We start from the raw sequence: 15,902 nt of genomic DNA on the forward strand, positions 1-15,902 counted from the left end.
TCTTGACATTTTGCTTCAATATATCCACATAATTTCTCCTCCTCATGATGCCATCTATTTTGTGAAGTGCACCAGTCCTCCTGCAGCAAAGACACCCCCACAGCATGATGCTGTCACCCCCGTGCTTCATGGCTGAGAGGGTGTTCTTCGGCTTGCAAGCATCCCCCTTTTTCCTCCAAACATAACGATGGTCATTATGGCCAAACAGTTCTATTTTTGTTTCATCAGACAGAGGACATTTCTCCCAAAAGTACCATCTTTGTCCCCATGTGCAGTTGCAAACTGTAGAGTCAGGCTTTTTTATGGCGATTTTGGAGCAGTGGCTTCTTCCTTGCTGAGCGGCCTTTCGTTATGTGATATAGGACTCGTTTTACTGTGGATATACAGTGGGGAGAACAAGTATTTGAAACACTGCAGATTTGCAGGTTTTCCTACTACAAAGCATGTAGAGGTCTGTAATTTTTATCATAGGTACACTTCAACTGTGAGAGACGGAATCTAAAACAAAAATCCAGAAAATCACATTGTAATGATTTTTAAGTATTAATTTGCTTTTATGCATGACATAAGTATTTGATCACCTACCAACCAGTAATACTCATACAAACTATTGACTCAGGGGTGTGAATACGTATGTAAATTACATTTTCAATAAATTTGCTAACATTTCTAAAAACAAGTTTTCTACTGTCATTATGGGGTATTGTGTGTATATGGGTGAAAACATGTTTATACTTTAATCAATTTTAAATTCAGGCTGTAACAAAATATGGAATAAGTCAAGGGGTATGAATACTTTCTGAAGGCACTGTACAGCTGATGAATTATGCTGTATAAACAAGCTTATTATTTCCTTACCTGGCATGGCTGCAGACTTGGTGACTATGGCAGAGGAGCGGAATGGCTGCTGGGCTCAAGAGAAGGCAGCTTGGGTGTGGAGTTGAAGGAGAAGGGCTGGAGGCTGGAGCTGCAGCAGGGGTCTCTACTGCCAGGAATCTGAGAGACAGAAACATAAGCATATCTAGCTAAGCCAGCCAACAAATATCTAAGTCAGGGATGGGCAACTTTGATGGGGGTAGGACCAAAAACACAGAACTCATCATGAGGGGCCGGTAGTGGCTCGTGGGTCTGCGTACCCACATCCAGACGCTGCACTTGATGAATTTAATTTGCTTCTTCCAATTATTGATAAACATGCACCTGTTAAGAAACTGACTGATAGATCTGTTAAAGCTTCATGGGTTGATGAGGAATTGAAAAACTATGTTGAAAGAGATGGGGCAAAAGGAGCAGATAATAAGTCTGGCTGCACATCTGACTGGGTGACTTACTGCAAATTGAGAAAAGATGTGACAATACTCAACAAAAAGAAGAAGAAACTGTATTATGAAGCCAAGATCAATGATATAAAGAATAATAAAAAAACTTCAGTACTTTAAATGAAATGGGCAGAAAGACAAATTTAACTCCATCTTTCATGAAATCAGGCCCATATAAAAACCATTTGATGTTGGCAATTAATTAATGATTATTCATTGGCAAAGTGGGCAAATTAACAGTGAGCCATCGTATTCACGCATAAAAAAAAACAAGCATATAAGTTTGAATTATGTAAAGTTAGTGTGGGAGGTGGGAAAATTATTGTTATCGATCAATAATGACAAACCTCCTGGCGTTGACAACTTAGATGGAAGGACTGAGGATGGTAGCTGACTCTATATCCACTCCTATCTGTCATATCTTTAATCTGAGCCTAGAGGAAAGCCTTCGGCCAGGCCTGGAGGGAAGCCAAAGTAATTCCGCTACACAAGAGTGGTAAAGGGGCCTTTACTGGTTCTAACAGCAGACCTATAAGTTTGCTGCCAGCTCTTAGCAAACTCTTGGAAAAAATGGTGTTTGACCAAATACAATGCTATTCTCTGTAAACAAATGAAAGGATGTTCAGTAGCTTATAAAGAAGGGCACTCAACATGTGCTGCACTGACACAAATGGCAGATGTTTTGTTGAAAGAAATTGATAATAAGATTTGGGAGCTGTACTGTTATATTCAGTGCAGCCTTGATATTGTTGACCATAACCTGTTGTTGAAAAAAAACTTGTGTTTTATGGCTTTTCAACCTCTGCCATATCCTGGATTCAGAGCTATCTACAAAATATAACTCAAAGGGTTTACTTTAATGGAAACTTCTCTAATGTAAACATGTAAAGTGTGGTGTACTGCAGGGCAGCTCTCCAGGCCTACTATTTTCTATTTTACCAATGACCTGCACTGGCATTAAAACAACATGTGTGTGTCCATGTACGCTGATGTTCAACCATATCACATCAGAAATCACAGCTAATGAAGTAATTGAAACCTGCAGTCTGTTTTGGAATGGGTGCGCAGTAATGAACTGGTCTTGAACATCTCTAAAACTAAGAGCATTGTATTTGTACAAATCATTCCTAAGTTCTAGACCTCAGCTGAATCTGTAATGAACGGTATTGGCCTCTACCTGCTGGCAAACCAAAGCTCCTCTCTTTTTCAGTAGTGTATATGGATGATGATATATGAACGGTAGTGTATATGGATGATGATATATGAACGGTAGTGTATATGGATGATGATATATGAACAGTAGTGTATATGGATGATATATGAACGGTGGTGTATATGGATGATATATGAACGGTGGTGTATATGGATGATGATGATATAAATCCAGGCACATTTAACGGTTAGGCGATTGATTATAGACCTAATTAATTTGCCGTTTCCTCTCTCCTCACTTTTCTTAAACAATTAAGACAAGGGCTGTTCTCATCTCCTAACTCTGTTGCCTCCGCCGCATTGTTCTCAACACCAATATGCTGGTTAAACGTGCTATTATGCACATTGCAACATGGTCTAGTAAAAGGTGCCAATTCAAGAGCACCGATGTGTTTCAGCACCGCAGACAGCGACCACTATCCAACGCGGGAGAAAGCACATCTGTTTTAAAATAATATTATTTGTATTTGTGTTGCACCATTGTTCTTACATATTATAACAATATACAATTTCAGTAGCACATGTCTTAGACTGATGGACTGGGCCATCCCCACGGCTTCCACAATGGATCAGTCCACTCAGACAGGTGTCTTGCATTTTTTTTGTGCTACTGCTCGAGTAAAGAAATCTTGGTCGACCATCAGCCTATCGACCAAACAATCGACCAGTCGACGAAATGGGGTCAGCCCTTCATTGTTGACAAACATATCAGCTGATTCCAAATGGTTCACCAGCTTCCTTTGCTTGACCCTTCCTGCCTACTCCACACTCTTAGATCTGAATGAAATGGTAACAATATGGCAAAGTCCTTTCCTTCAGCAAGGGGAGAATTACAAATCCATCAAGGAGAAAGTGACCAGTTTGGAATGGGGTCAGAAGAATGTGGAAAGCTGGAAGGGGAGAGAGCAGCAACCACTCACTGATGTGGATCTCCTGCTGGCTGGTGTAGTCAATGGCCAGCCCCAGGGGCAGCGTGTCGTCGTTATTCTGAGAGACAGGCAGCTCTCCCCTGCTGGCGTCCTCCAGCAGCCACAGCTCCCAGTTGGTCTGAACAACACAAAAGCACATTGCACAGAGGTTACATGACAAAATAGACACTCAGGGGCTCAATTGATCAATATCAGTTGGGCTTTGATTAGGGCTTTACTACTCCATAATAATTTATCAGAAGATGCTGAGGTGAGGTCTTGTCCAATGGATGAGACTAAGTTCTGCACAAAGATATCTGAAATCTACATCGACCTTGAACTGCTTTAGTTTCTAAGGCCCAGAGTGAGAATCAAGCCAATGCTGATTGACAAATATTACCTTATCTTCTTGCTTGGCGATGACACTGACTTCAATGGAGGCTGCTGATGCGGCAAGAACAACATTCCTGAAAGAAGAAAAAATAACAATGAGCATAAGTGATTCACCAACCTCACAGCTGTTCCTCGAACATTGAAGTTGAGAGCCAGAGGGAAATGGAACAGAGCTTATACCAACTGAGTTTGCATACAAAAGCCACTTTCTACAAACAAGAAAAAAAAAAATATATCTGCAGACTGGCAGGGCAGAATACAGAGTGAGGAGTGTCTCACCAGTCCTCTATGTGGCTGAGGAAGTAGTGGTGCTGTCTCTCTGTGCAGGTGCCGTACACCGGGTCGTTGAAGTTCAGGTACCTCTCCTCCCTCTTCTCTGTCTTTGTCTGACATATCAACATGTTAATTGTCAAAATGGTTTCAGTAATAATGAAAAAGGCAAACCCATAAACTATCATTTAGGAGAGAAAACATTTCAGTCACTGAGTGAAATGACCCTATTAGTATTAGAACAATGAACAATTAACACTGCAAAATGATCTCATCATCATCATTCAGATGCATGACAGACCATTGGTACTACTCACAGGGAGGGAGATCACCACCAGTTCAGGAGGTGTTTCCGGACAGCCGTCGGCTGCTGCATATGCCACAGCAAACACAAACGTACTCAGCCACTGCACATCCAGCACTGACAGAGAAAGGACAACACAAAGAAAACATATAATTGAGATTAAGGTTATCAGGCAGGAAAATAAAGGCACTGAAATGTTCAATTTCAGGATTATTGCTTCAGGCCAGCCTGATCTGTGTCTAGTTTACCTTTGACAGGGTTGTCAGAGCTGTAGAAGCTTGGGCAGGGGATCACTTTCTTCTCCTGAAGCCCCTGTTCAGGAGAGCAGAGTTAGACCAGGGCATAATCATTATAAAGCACCGGAACGGCGCAAATGGAATGGCATCAAACACCTGGAAACCATGCGTTTGATGTATTTAATACCATTCCACTAATTCAGCTCCAGTTATTGCCCTGAGCCTGTCCTCCCCAATTAAGGTGCCACCAACCTCCTGTGGGCAAAATACATCAAACACACCAGACTTCACAGGAATAATAAGTGTGTCTAACGTTGTTGATTTTATTTGGATCTCTTTTAGTCCCCATTTGGACTAATTTTCCAAGAGTCCTTAAACATGAAAATACAATTTATAATACGAACACATTTCCACATATAACACACTATTACAAACATACATAATATACTAACATAATGACCCAATAATGACTCAATCTAAAAAATATATTGATTCTTCATCTACTATAGTCCCACAACATTTCTATGTATTATATATAAATCGTTTTAAAATAATGTTTACATTTATATATTGAAAGATTTCTGGTTTGCTCAGTTAATTTATTCAATTTCTTTATTGCTCTAAATCGAAATGTTCTTTTGCCTATTTCTCTTTTCTGTCTGGACAACACATAGATAGTGGACAATCTATTCCTAGTATTTACGGAATGTCTGTCTCTTACCAACTGAATACCGTTGTGAATAGAACTTGGCCYTTTTAAATTATGTATATTATGAAATAAAATAAGCACGTTCCTTTCAATTATCTTATCGATTGATGACCAACCAAGAACATTGCGCATGACTGCAACAGAAGAACCATATCTCCACCTTAAAACAATCCTTGCTGCTTCGTTCTGTGCATTCTGCAGCCTCCTAACTTCACTTGAAATACATTTCCCCAGACCACAGAACAGTAGTTCACCTGACTCTCAATTAATGCTTGTGTTATTTGCTGAATAATTTTTCCTGGTAAATATTTAGCTATCCTTCTGATTATGCATGCTGTTTTAATGCTTTTCTTTTTTTACATAGYTTAGTTATTTGAGACGACCATGATAAGCAGTTGTCTAGCTGCACTCCCAATAGTTTGGTTTCTGCCACTTCTTCAATTTGTACTCCTCCCATACTTAATTGTATCCCATGCTGTTTTGGCCTTTTCCTAGTGGAACAGACCAATATAACTTTGGTTTTCTTGGTGTTTAAAACAAGTTTGTTTTGGCAAACCCACTCCCTAATATTCTCTAAATCTCCTTGTAAAGCTTGCTGTACCTGTTGAACCGATTGTCTTGCTGCATAAATTGTAGTATCATCTGCAAATATAGTAGCTTGAGTTTCAGCTAAGGCATAGGAAAGGTCGTTGGTATATATTAAATAGAGAAGTGGCCCAAGGCAGCTGCCCTGCGGTATTCCACAGTTTAACACATGAGGGGAAGAAAATGAACCATTGATATAGGTGGACTGTTTCCTGTCAGTTAGATATGACTGTACCCAATTCAATGCTACCTCCTTAAAACCATAATGCATTAATTTTGTCAAAATTATTTCATGATCCACTAAATCAAATGCTGCACTGAAATCTAAAAATAGTACACCCACAAACTTCCCATTATCCATAGCATTGAGCCACTGGTCAGTCATGTCAACCAATGCAGTGGTAGTGGAATGGTTTTTGCGAAAAGCATGCTGATTGGCTGTAATCAGATCATTCTTTTCCATGTACTCCCATATTTGTCTACTCACAATACCCTCCAATATCTTACTGAGTGTAGGGAGTAGACTATTTGGTCGACTATTGGCAGGAGTAATGGGTTCTTTGCAGTCTTTCGGAATAGGACACAGTTTCGCATGCTTCCATACATTTGCAAACATCCCCTTTTCCAGTGAACAATTAAATATGTATCTCAGTGGAACTGCAATCTGGGGAGCAGCACAGCGAAACAAGAAATTGTCCATAAGAACATAACCTGTAGATTTAACATCAGGTAATGACTTCAATAGGTTTAACACCTCCTCCACTGACACTGTTTGCAGACTAAAAGAATAGATCTTGTTGCTCATAATATGATCATCAATCCATTGGACAATAGCTTGTTTAGAAGAATGTATGTTTACATTGTTGCTCAGTAAATTAATTTTCTTTGTAAAAAWWWWWWWWAYAAAATCTGCAAAATGATTGGCAATTGTCGTAGCTGAATCAGAATTAGTTAGGTAACATAGAAAAATAAGATGTTTTATTTACTTTCATAATATGCTTATGTGACTTGTCATTAGAAATGTCTCTTTTTGTACTATACTGTCGGCAGTTGCATTTTCCTTTCTTCTCTAGGGAAAAGTCACTTGGGGCCCAGAGAGGGGAGATGTCAGGCTTGTCTTTTACATGTCTGGTAATATGCAGAATATCCGAAAGGGAGAAGTCAGGTTTGAACATTGTCTTCATATTTGAATGTGTCTGTAACTATTCCTAAACCATGTGAAGGGCTCCACCTTGCCTGTACTCCAGTCACTCCCTCCTTTTCCCATTGGGGGGAGGAGTATGGCAGTGTCTGGAACCATTGTATTACCCCTCTGATGTTGAACTTATCTTTCATAGTATTTGACCTAGAGGCTCACTCCCCTCAGGGTGCTTGTCCAGGGGTGGGTTGTATTTGAGATGGGGGTATCTAGAATTGACAATTGATATATGCCATTGGATGAGGTAATGTTTTGGTACTATGAAGTACCAAGAACGAGAAGTAGAACCTCGTCTAAGAGACCAAACTGAACGATAATTTATAGCTAATGCTATCTGGCTATGGGATACTCCTCTCTCAAGTAAAAGGCCCTTTGAGAAGTCCCTGAGATCTGTGGTTCGTCATGTGAGTTGAGAGGGGTATCTTGGCTATAAAAGATACTAAGTATTCTTTTGTAAGGACTCTCAGAGAATTCATTTATAGACACTGAATTGATCTGAGAGTCAAAGGGCTATGGTGAAGCTCATATAATTAAAGATGGACTTTAAAATATAACTCTGACTTGTGTGTGGTTTGTAAACTCTCCTCATTTATTAATAGAGGAAATTATCACGACACAATATCAACTGGTTTTGTTATTATTCTCCCGTCAACCTCCACACTAGATGGGCACGATGAGATGTACCAAGTAAGCCCTTAACTGTGTTCCATACCTTTTTAGAATCATTTTTACAATCAATAAAAGCATTGTTGTAAAATATTTTCTCTCTCTTTCGATTCAATATAACTGCATAATTATGTAATGTTCTAAAATTCTGTTCATCAATTTCTAATTTTGACTTGGCTGCTAAGACTTTTGCCATATTTCTTTGAGAAAAAGCCTCACCCAGTTCATCATCAATCCATGGAGATGGACGAGCACCAACTGTACTCTTTCTTATAGGGGCATGATGGTCCATTACCTCAGTGAGCAAATAAATAAAACATTCTGTAGCGTGATTTAAATCATCCTCGGGATAAATCAGCTCCCAGGGTACAGCAGCCAAATCATTTAGAAATAGCTCATGATTAAATGTTTTAAAATTTCTCTTAACCACAATCCTAGGCGGTTCCTTTGGAACCTTGGTGTTAATGGTTATGGTCACAATATTATGGTCTGTCCAGCCCACTGGCATTGATCTGGCTTTTAAGCATTGCAATGGTATATTACAGAAAATCAGATCAATGTATGTGTCTGAACGATGACCCAACTTAATTGACGATCTAGTAGTATCATTAACCATTTGTTTCAAACCACAGTTCTTGGCATATCTCATCAATTTTGTTCTATTCAAATTATTGTGATCCTTCCAATTTATATTAAAATCACCCAAGATAAATACATCTCTGTTGCTATCTGTGGCCTGGTCAAACCCAGTACATAAGTTATCCAGATAGGACACCTTAGAGCTAGGAGGTCTTGTTAATGTATTATACTGAGAGTTGTTGGTACAGACTTACTGGAGTATACTGACTGACTGTTGCATTCATTTTTCCTGCTGCTACTTGCTTTCCTTTGGGACTCCAGCATACTGTATTAAGGGAGAAGATGACAGAAAGCGAAAACAAATTGTATAAAATTCCAATTACATGAAAAATGTATTCCTCAAAGTGATTACACACTATGTCACACTTACCACAGGTGATGCCCGTTGTGGCGGGTAGCTGGGCCTGCACTGTGACGCTGTCTGTGACGTCCAGCACCATCATGCTGCCGTCAGACAGACAGGTGGCCAGCATGGACACCTGCACCGGGTTCCATTTGAGGTCCTGCACAATAATGCCCAGGCCGGCTCTCGGTTGCAGAGTCGCAAATGGCAACTTCTGCGGTCGGGCCTGGAGAGAGGGGGCAGCCATGGAAGTGAGGGGATTAGGTGTGTGGGAAAAATATGGAACTGAAGAAGTTGGGGTGACTAGTCTTGGTGTGCTTTCAATTGATATCAAAGCATGGACTCTGAACTCTGTTTCACCATGACAAAACCGTACCACTCCATTAGCAGTGGGGGGGTTGTTATGAGAGTTAATCACCTTGTTGATGAAGGTGCGGACGTCGTAGAAGGCCAGTGACAGGCCTGATGCTTCTGACATGCCACTGACTGACAGGGTGAGCTCATCACTGCTGAGTCCCAGGTTGTGCACAGGCAACTCCACATGAACATCAGCTAAGGCTGCTATCCCCTCAACTGAGAAAGAGGAGTAAGATTGAGAGAAAAAGGTAAAGTCAAGTTACATTGGCCAAGGCACGCCATAACTGTCATTGCTTAGGAAAACTATATGAGACAATGACCAATGTACAGAAAATCTTACCTATTTCATTGGAGTTTCCATCAACTTTGTCTGAAGCTAGGATGTCCCCCGTGAGGTACACCTTGATCTTTCTGTCTAGTCCGACAAATGTCAGTCCAAATTTGTTGGAGATGGTGAGCAGACTTGATCTATCCTTCGGCAGGTCATCAGGTGAATCAAAGACACGGGTTTTCTTCATTTGCCGGAACTGAAAATCCTGCATAAAATAGAATACTTCATGACTGTGATGGCATTGAATTTAGTCTCATGTAGGCTACTCGTTTAACCCTTGTGTAATCTTAACATTCTGTATACTCCCCTTGTCCTAAGGGTAAAAAAAATGACCCGCCTTCACTAAACCCCTCAAATAAAGCATTTTAACTGAATGTTAAACCCCAAATCTATTTTGCATGAAGAAACAATTCACAAACTTTGTGAATATCTGAGTTTTCCCACTTCACAATGCAGAAAGACTGCATTTAAATCAGTGGAGACCACTTGATTTTATTACAATACACCTGTCATAATTGTTTTCTTTACTAAAGTAGAGGATTATTATTATTATTGCTAAGGGAACTGCATAGGTGTAAACCTACATTTTTAAGCAAGAGATAGCACTAGTATGGCCTAAGAAAGTAGCAGAAATGTGCAGAAAGTAGTTTTGAATGCATTTTATTGAAGGGAAACAATAACAGTCTTGAACTTTTTTGGCAAAATAGTAATATATTCTTATATACTGTACAATGACGAATTCAACTACAAAATACCAGTCTTCTCCCATTTTTTAACCATTGCCCCCAGCCACAAAGTGCATAAACAACAACAATAAATAAGATAGATACAAAACAGAAACTTGAATAAATCAATCAACTAATTAGCACATGTAGGACAGTATGCAAGTGTGTGTGCATGGACTTTGCAGATGTATTTCTCACATGTGCAGCGCATAGTATTTGTTTTACAGTCCTTCTTTGGGGGGCAGAATTGGCATCTCCTCCTCTTGCCTGCCCCAGCCTCAGGTGGATCAGGACAAGATTCAGCCCCCTGAAGAGCTTTCACAAGCGCTGCAGAGGCTGCTGTGCGGAGGAGGTGCTCCCTTCTTTGAATGTGTGGGGTTACAAGCGCCTTTCCCATCTGCTCCAGGAACACCCTCCTTTTGTTACGCTTATCAGGCATTCAGGTAGGGTTGATCTTGCTCCATATAACGAAGGCATTGTATGAGGACACATCAATGATGTTATGGATGATGACCAGGGGCCAGCGGGCAGTTATCCTGCTGCAGCTGTAAGTTCAATCACCTTGTCCATGCCTCCTTTGTTGTGGTTGTAGTCCAGGCTTCCTGTCCTCACGATCACTGATCTCAGCCATTTTGTGCAGTGTGCTCAGAAGGACCACATTCTTGTTCCTCTTTGGGAGGTAAGAAATTAGAGTGGTGGTGGGGTGAAGGCAAACTTTGATGAGATGGCCTCTCTCCCCCTTGTTGCGAGGAGTGTAGGGGGGAGCTCAGGCTTGTTCTTTCTAACTGTGCCAACCATGGTGATCTTCCTCTTCAGGAGCTGATGGCTGAGTTCATAAGAGTTGAAGAAATTGTCACACGTGACATTGTGCCCCTTCAGTCCATCGGTCACATCAAGCACAACCCGCATCCCCTGATTCTTCTCCAGGCCTCCACTGGTCGGCTTCTCTGTGTAGACTTGCATCTTCCAAGCGTAGATGGATTGTGCGTCACAGGCCACCCATATCTTGATGCGATACTTTGCTTGCTTGCTGGGCATATACTGCCGGAAAGGACAGTGACCTTTTGACAAAAGAGATTACTATCAGTAATTAGTATCAGTGTCAGAGAAAACAATCACATAAATCAATGATATTACAGCTATACATAATAAAATTAACTGTGAAAATCACTTACATTACAGATATGAAAATAAAAATGTACCTCTGAATGGAACCAGTTGCTCATCCACTGTTACTTCAGGCCCAAGGTTGTAGAGGTATGGCAGACGCTCCACCCACTTTTCCCAGACCTCTCTTTTGGCCGCCAGTTTGTCTCTCACACGTCTTTCAGGTCTTGACTCACGGTTATCAAATCGCAGCACTCTTGAGAAAGTGTGAAAGACTTTCAGTAGAATCGTGGCACAAAAAAAAAGAAAACGCCCTTCCACGCTCTGCATTCCAGAGACTACATGTAGCCTTGCCTCGGGACCGATACACACCCGCTAAGACTAGCAGCCTTATGTAGGCATGCAGGTCAATCTCATCCATCCTTTTCCAGTTGTCTCCATATTTACYGAAACCCTCCAAATTTGTAATCTCCAGGATAATTTTTTTCGATGGCTTGTGTGATGAACATGTAGAGGCGATGTCCTGGGCATGGGAAACTGCATGTCTTGTGGGTCCTGGCGTCATCCTTATGACATTTTGTGCTGCCACCCTGCCCTGGTTGTCATATGGTGACAAGGACCATGTTATTTTGCTTTTCTTTGACAGAAACGTCTCTCTTTCAGCTTGGGGGATTTCTTCATCGGAAGATGATGCATCGTGCTCTGGGTTGTATTCTTCCCCATCTTCAGATACCACCAGCTCATCTAAATCATTGTTCTCTTGTTCCTCCTGGACATCTGAAAAAAATCAGATCTACGACTTGTTGGGCACTGAATTGTGCACTCATTGCTTCAGCAAAGAGACAACTGGGGGGACTGTCATCAGAAGCACCTTTATAGCCTCTGACTGCATTCCCCATTAGTAAACAATGCTTTCCCCATTAGTAAACAATGCTTAAGTAAAAATACTTTCAAGTACAACTTAATTTTTGTTGTTGTTGGTATCTGTACTTTACTTCACTACATTCCAAAGAAAATACTGTACCTTTTACTCCATACATTTTTACTGACACCTAAAAGTACTCGTTAGATTTTGAATGCTTAGCAGGACAGGAAAATGGRCCAATTCATGCACTTGTCAAGAGAACATCCCTGGTCATCTACTGCCTCTGATCTGGAGGATTCACTAAACACAAATGCTTCGTTTGTAAATTATGTCTGAGTGCTGAAGTGTGCCCCTGGCTATCCGTAAATAAACAAATGGTGCCGGCCTCCCAGGTGGTGCAGTGGTCTAAGACACTGCATCGCAGTGCTAGCTGTGCRACCAGAGATTCTAGGTTCGAGCCCAGGCTCTGTCACAGCCGGCCGCAACCGGGAGGCCCATGGGGAGACGCACAATTGGCCCWGCGTCGCCCGGGTTAGGGAGGGTTTGGCCGGCAGGGATATCCTTGTCTCATCGCGCACTCGCGACTTCTGTGGCTCTTGACCTTCGCCTCTCCCGAGTCAGTACGGGAGTTGCAGCGATGAGACAAGACTGTAACTACTACCAATTGGATACCACGAAATTGGGGAGAAAAAAGGGGAGTAAAAAAAAAAGAGACAATGGTGCCATCTGGTTTGCTTAATAAGGAATTTGAAATTATTTAAACTTTTACTTCTGATACTTAAGTACATTTGATCAATTACATTTACTTTTGATACTTAAGTATATTTAAAACCAAATACTTTAAAACTTTTACTCAAGTACTATTTTAATGGGTGACTTTCACTTTTACTTGAGTAATTTTCTTTCTTTGCTTTTACTCAAGTATGACAATTGGGTACTTTTTCCACCACTGCAATATAGTGCAGGAAATGCAGAAATGAAGAAGTGCTGAAATTTGTTTTGGTTGAAGTTTAATTGAACAGTATAAAACAATCAGAATGGAGCAAGACTCATTGAAATCACTTAGAATGTATATGTTGCCACCCTAGGATCACTCACTACTCATAAAGCAAATGTAGAACTTGTATTATTCAAAAACTTAAAATACCGTCATACCATCCATTTTATTTTATTTTTTAAATACCGTGATATAATATTTTGGCCATATCGCCCAGCCCTACCCTGGTGGTGTACAGCTTTCATGGAAATATGAACAAAGGCGATGTTTCACTTTTTCTAATGTTGGGGTCACTCTAGGAAAAGTTGAAAAAATATCATTTAGTTTTTTTTTTTTCATCTGTTAAACATAGGTCATTTTTTACCCTTAAGACAACACAAGGGTTAAGATCTGTAAAGCCCATTTTGACTATGTTAACAACAAGATATTGTTGACAGGACGAGGTGGATTTGGAAATAAATTACGTTGGGAAAGCTAGCAGCTGAATGAATGCCTCCTAGAATAAATGCTACTAATAGCAAAAACAAGATTAATTTAGGTAGAGCACAATAGCATTCATAAATGGATGTATCTAACTAGCTAGTTTGTAGGTAGCTAATTAGCTGACATAGCTAGTTACTGTTGAAGAAAGTCAGTGTTAGACACTCAAATGTATACAACTAGCTAGCTATACACTGTTGTTAATCCATACATCGTTTAGTTGGTTGATGTTCATGACTTTGTTGTTAGCTAGTTGAGTCTGGCTTAGCTAGCCATCTTTGACTAAAATATAGGATAGCTACTAGCTAGTAACATTATGGGAATTGGGCAGTAAGAAACAGACAATAACGTACTTCAGTTGGAACGTTATCCCCAGATCGCTATCTAGCGAACTAACTAACTAGCATAAACACTAGCTGGTTGACAGACAAACTACCTGCTGCGCAAATAAGATAGTTAGCAAGCTAATGCTACAAGCTAGTAAACTTGCTAGCTACGTAGATACAATAGTTTGCCTACCTTCATTTCCCTTTCGGGAGGAGAGTCAGGGTCTTCACTCATTTTGAAATWAACAGCAGATATAATTATTTTAGCTACAACAGAACTTTACGAAATATACACGGGCTGGTTCTAGCCTTTCCTTTCCACATGAAACGAAATCATACCGCGCTCGAATTTTGCGAAATATAATAAGGAAGTGACGCACAAAATTAATCTGCAAGGCAGAATAATCCATCCCAGAGCGATTGGCTTGCTTGTTCAATTCAGACGAGAGAAATCGGCCTAAYACTCACATGTGACGTGACGTCAATTATTTCAAATTTGGAAGTGTAAATCAATGATCCAACATGAAATTATCTTGGCAGTCAGTTTACTTGGCAGTCAGTTTACTGGGGAAAGGTGACTAGAAGTGCTACATACACCACGAGCGGGACAGCATAACATTACTGTCAATCAGTAGAGCCGATGGAAAGATGGCGGAATCGGATGATGAAGTGGATAAGTGGTTTCTGAATACAATGGCTGTAGAATCAAGGAGAATTGGAGTATTATCCAAAGGAATAGAAAACGAAGCAAAGTAGTGTACAGTGATGAGAATGATCCTTCGTATCTAGTACGGTTTCATAATGAGGAGCAGCTGAGCAGAGTACCAATCTTAAAGAAACCATTTGAGTTATTCAAACGGGCGGAGAGAGTGCTGGGTAAAGTGAAGGCTGTGAGGATCACGAGAGGTGGGCTTGTTTTGATTGTTTGTGCTTCTGCGGATCAGAAGGAACGTGCATTGTGTCTTAACCGATTTGATAAGTTTGACGTGTCGCGTGTGTCAGGCTACCCCTCAAGGGGGTTATATCTGACGTCTCGTGGGAAGTCAATTTTGAAGAGATGAAAAATGTTCCTGGAGTGATTGAAGCATGTCGGATGAATTGTGTGGTGAATGGTGAAAAAGTGAAGTATCTATCTGTTCTTTTGTTTTTTGATATGGAGTCTCTCCCGAGTGGCGCAGCGGTCTAAGGCATTGCATCTCAGTGCTAGAGGCGTCACTACAGACCCTGGTTTGAGTCCAGGCTGTATCACAACCGGCCGTGATTGGGAGTCCCATAGGGCGCCGCACAATTGGCCCAGCGTCGTCTGGGTTAGGGTTTGGCTGGGTTAGACTGTCATTGTAAATAAGAATTTGTTTTTAACTGACTTGCCTAGTTAAATATAGGTTATAAAAATACTCAAGTACAGTTAGGGTATATTAACTACAGAGTCAGAGCAATTATCCCAAGACCAATGCAGTGTGATCATTGTAAAGCTTTTGGTCATGTATCAAGTGTTTGCTGAAGGGAGAAGCCAAGATGTCCAAGCTGTGGAAAATATCATATTATGTGTTATAAAAGTGATGAATATGTGACATGTTGCAATTGTGGTGGGAACCATGAAGCCACTTCTTTCAAATGCCCCACAAGGGTGAAAGAGAATGAGGTGGCCAAAGTCAMGGTTGTACAGAGCATTTCATATGCAGCAGCTGGGTTGGATTGGGAGTTTGAATGGTGCACCAGAAGAGTCCATGGTGGTGGATAGGCCTACACTACAGGCTGCAGGGATTGCCTTTCACCATCAGGATCCTGACATTTGAAAGGTTAAGACGGTGGACTTTGTGGCCTTTATAGCTATGGTAATTAATGGCACTGCCAAGGGGGAGAGAAGGTCCAGGAAGATAGAAATCATAGTGGATGCGGCGGAGCGGTTCCTGGGGCTGAAAGATTTCTCAG

At 40.9% G+C, this 15,902-nt stretch overlaps 1 protein-coding gene across 1 annotated transcript in view; it reads right to left on the reverse strand.

The window, feature by feature from the left end:
- Positions 1–14,334, reverse strand: part of nup214 (nucleoporin 214) — a 99,187-nt gene extending 84,853 nt beyond the window's left edge. Inside the window, exons 1-10 of the mRNA XM_070443266.1 lie at positions 14,164–14,334; positions 9,480–9,675; positions 9,201–9,355; positions 8,810–9,008; positions 8,634–8,704; positions 4,655–4,718; positions 4,420–4,523; positions 4,112–4,218; positions 3,840–3,906; positions 3,452–3,578 (exon numbers count right to left, since the gene is read on the reverse strand). Of these exons, the coding sequence (XP_070299367.1) occupies positions 3,452–3,578; positions 3,840–3,906; positions 4,112–4,218; positions 4,420–4,523; positions 4,655–4,718; positions 8,634–8,704; positions 8,810–9,008; positions 9,201–9,355; positions 9,480–9,675; positions 14,164–14,205 (1,132 nt within the window). The 5' untranslated portion in view covers positions 14,206–14,334. The remainder of the gene's footprint in view (positions 1–3,451; positions 3,579–3,839; positions 3,907–4,111; positions 4,219–4,419; positions 4,524–4,654; positions 4,719–8,633; positions 8,705–8,809; positions 9,009–9,200; positions 9,356–9,479; positions 9,676–14,163) is intronic.
- Positions 14,335–15,902: the final 1,568 nt, after the last annotated feature.

This window comes from Salvelinus sp. IW2-2015, linkage group LG4q.1:29, assembly GCF_002910315.2.
Source record: "Salvelinus sp. IW2-2015 linkage group LG4q.1:29, ASM291031v2, whole genome shotgun sequence".
NCBI classification, from domain to species: domain Eukaryota; kingdom Metazoa; phylum Chordata; class Actinopteri; order Salmoniformes; family Salmonidae; genus Salvelinus; species Salvelinus sp. IW2-2015.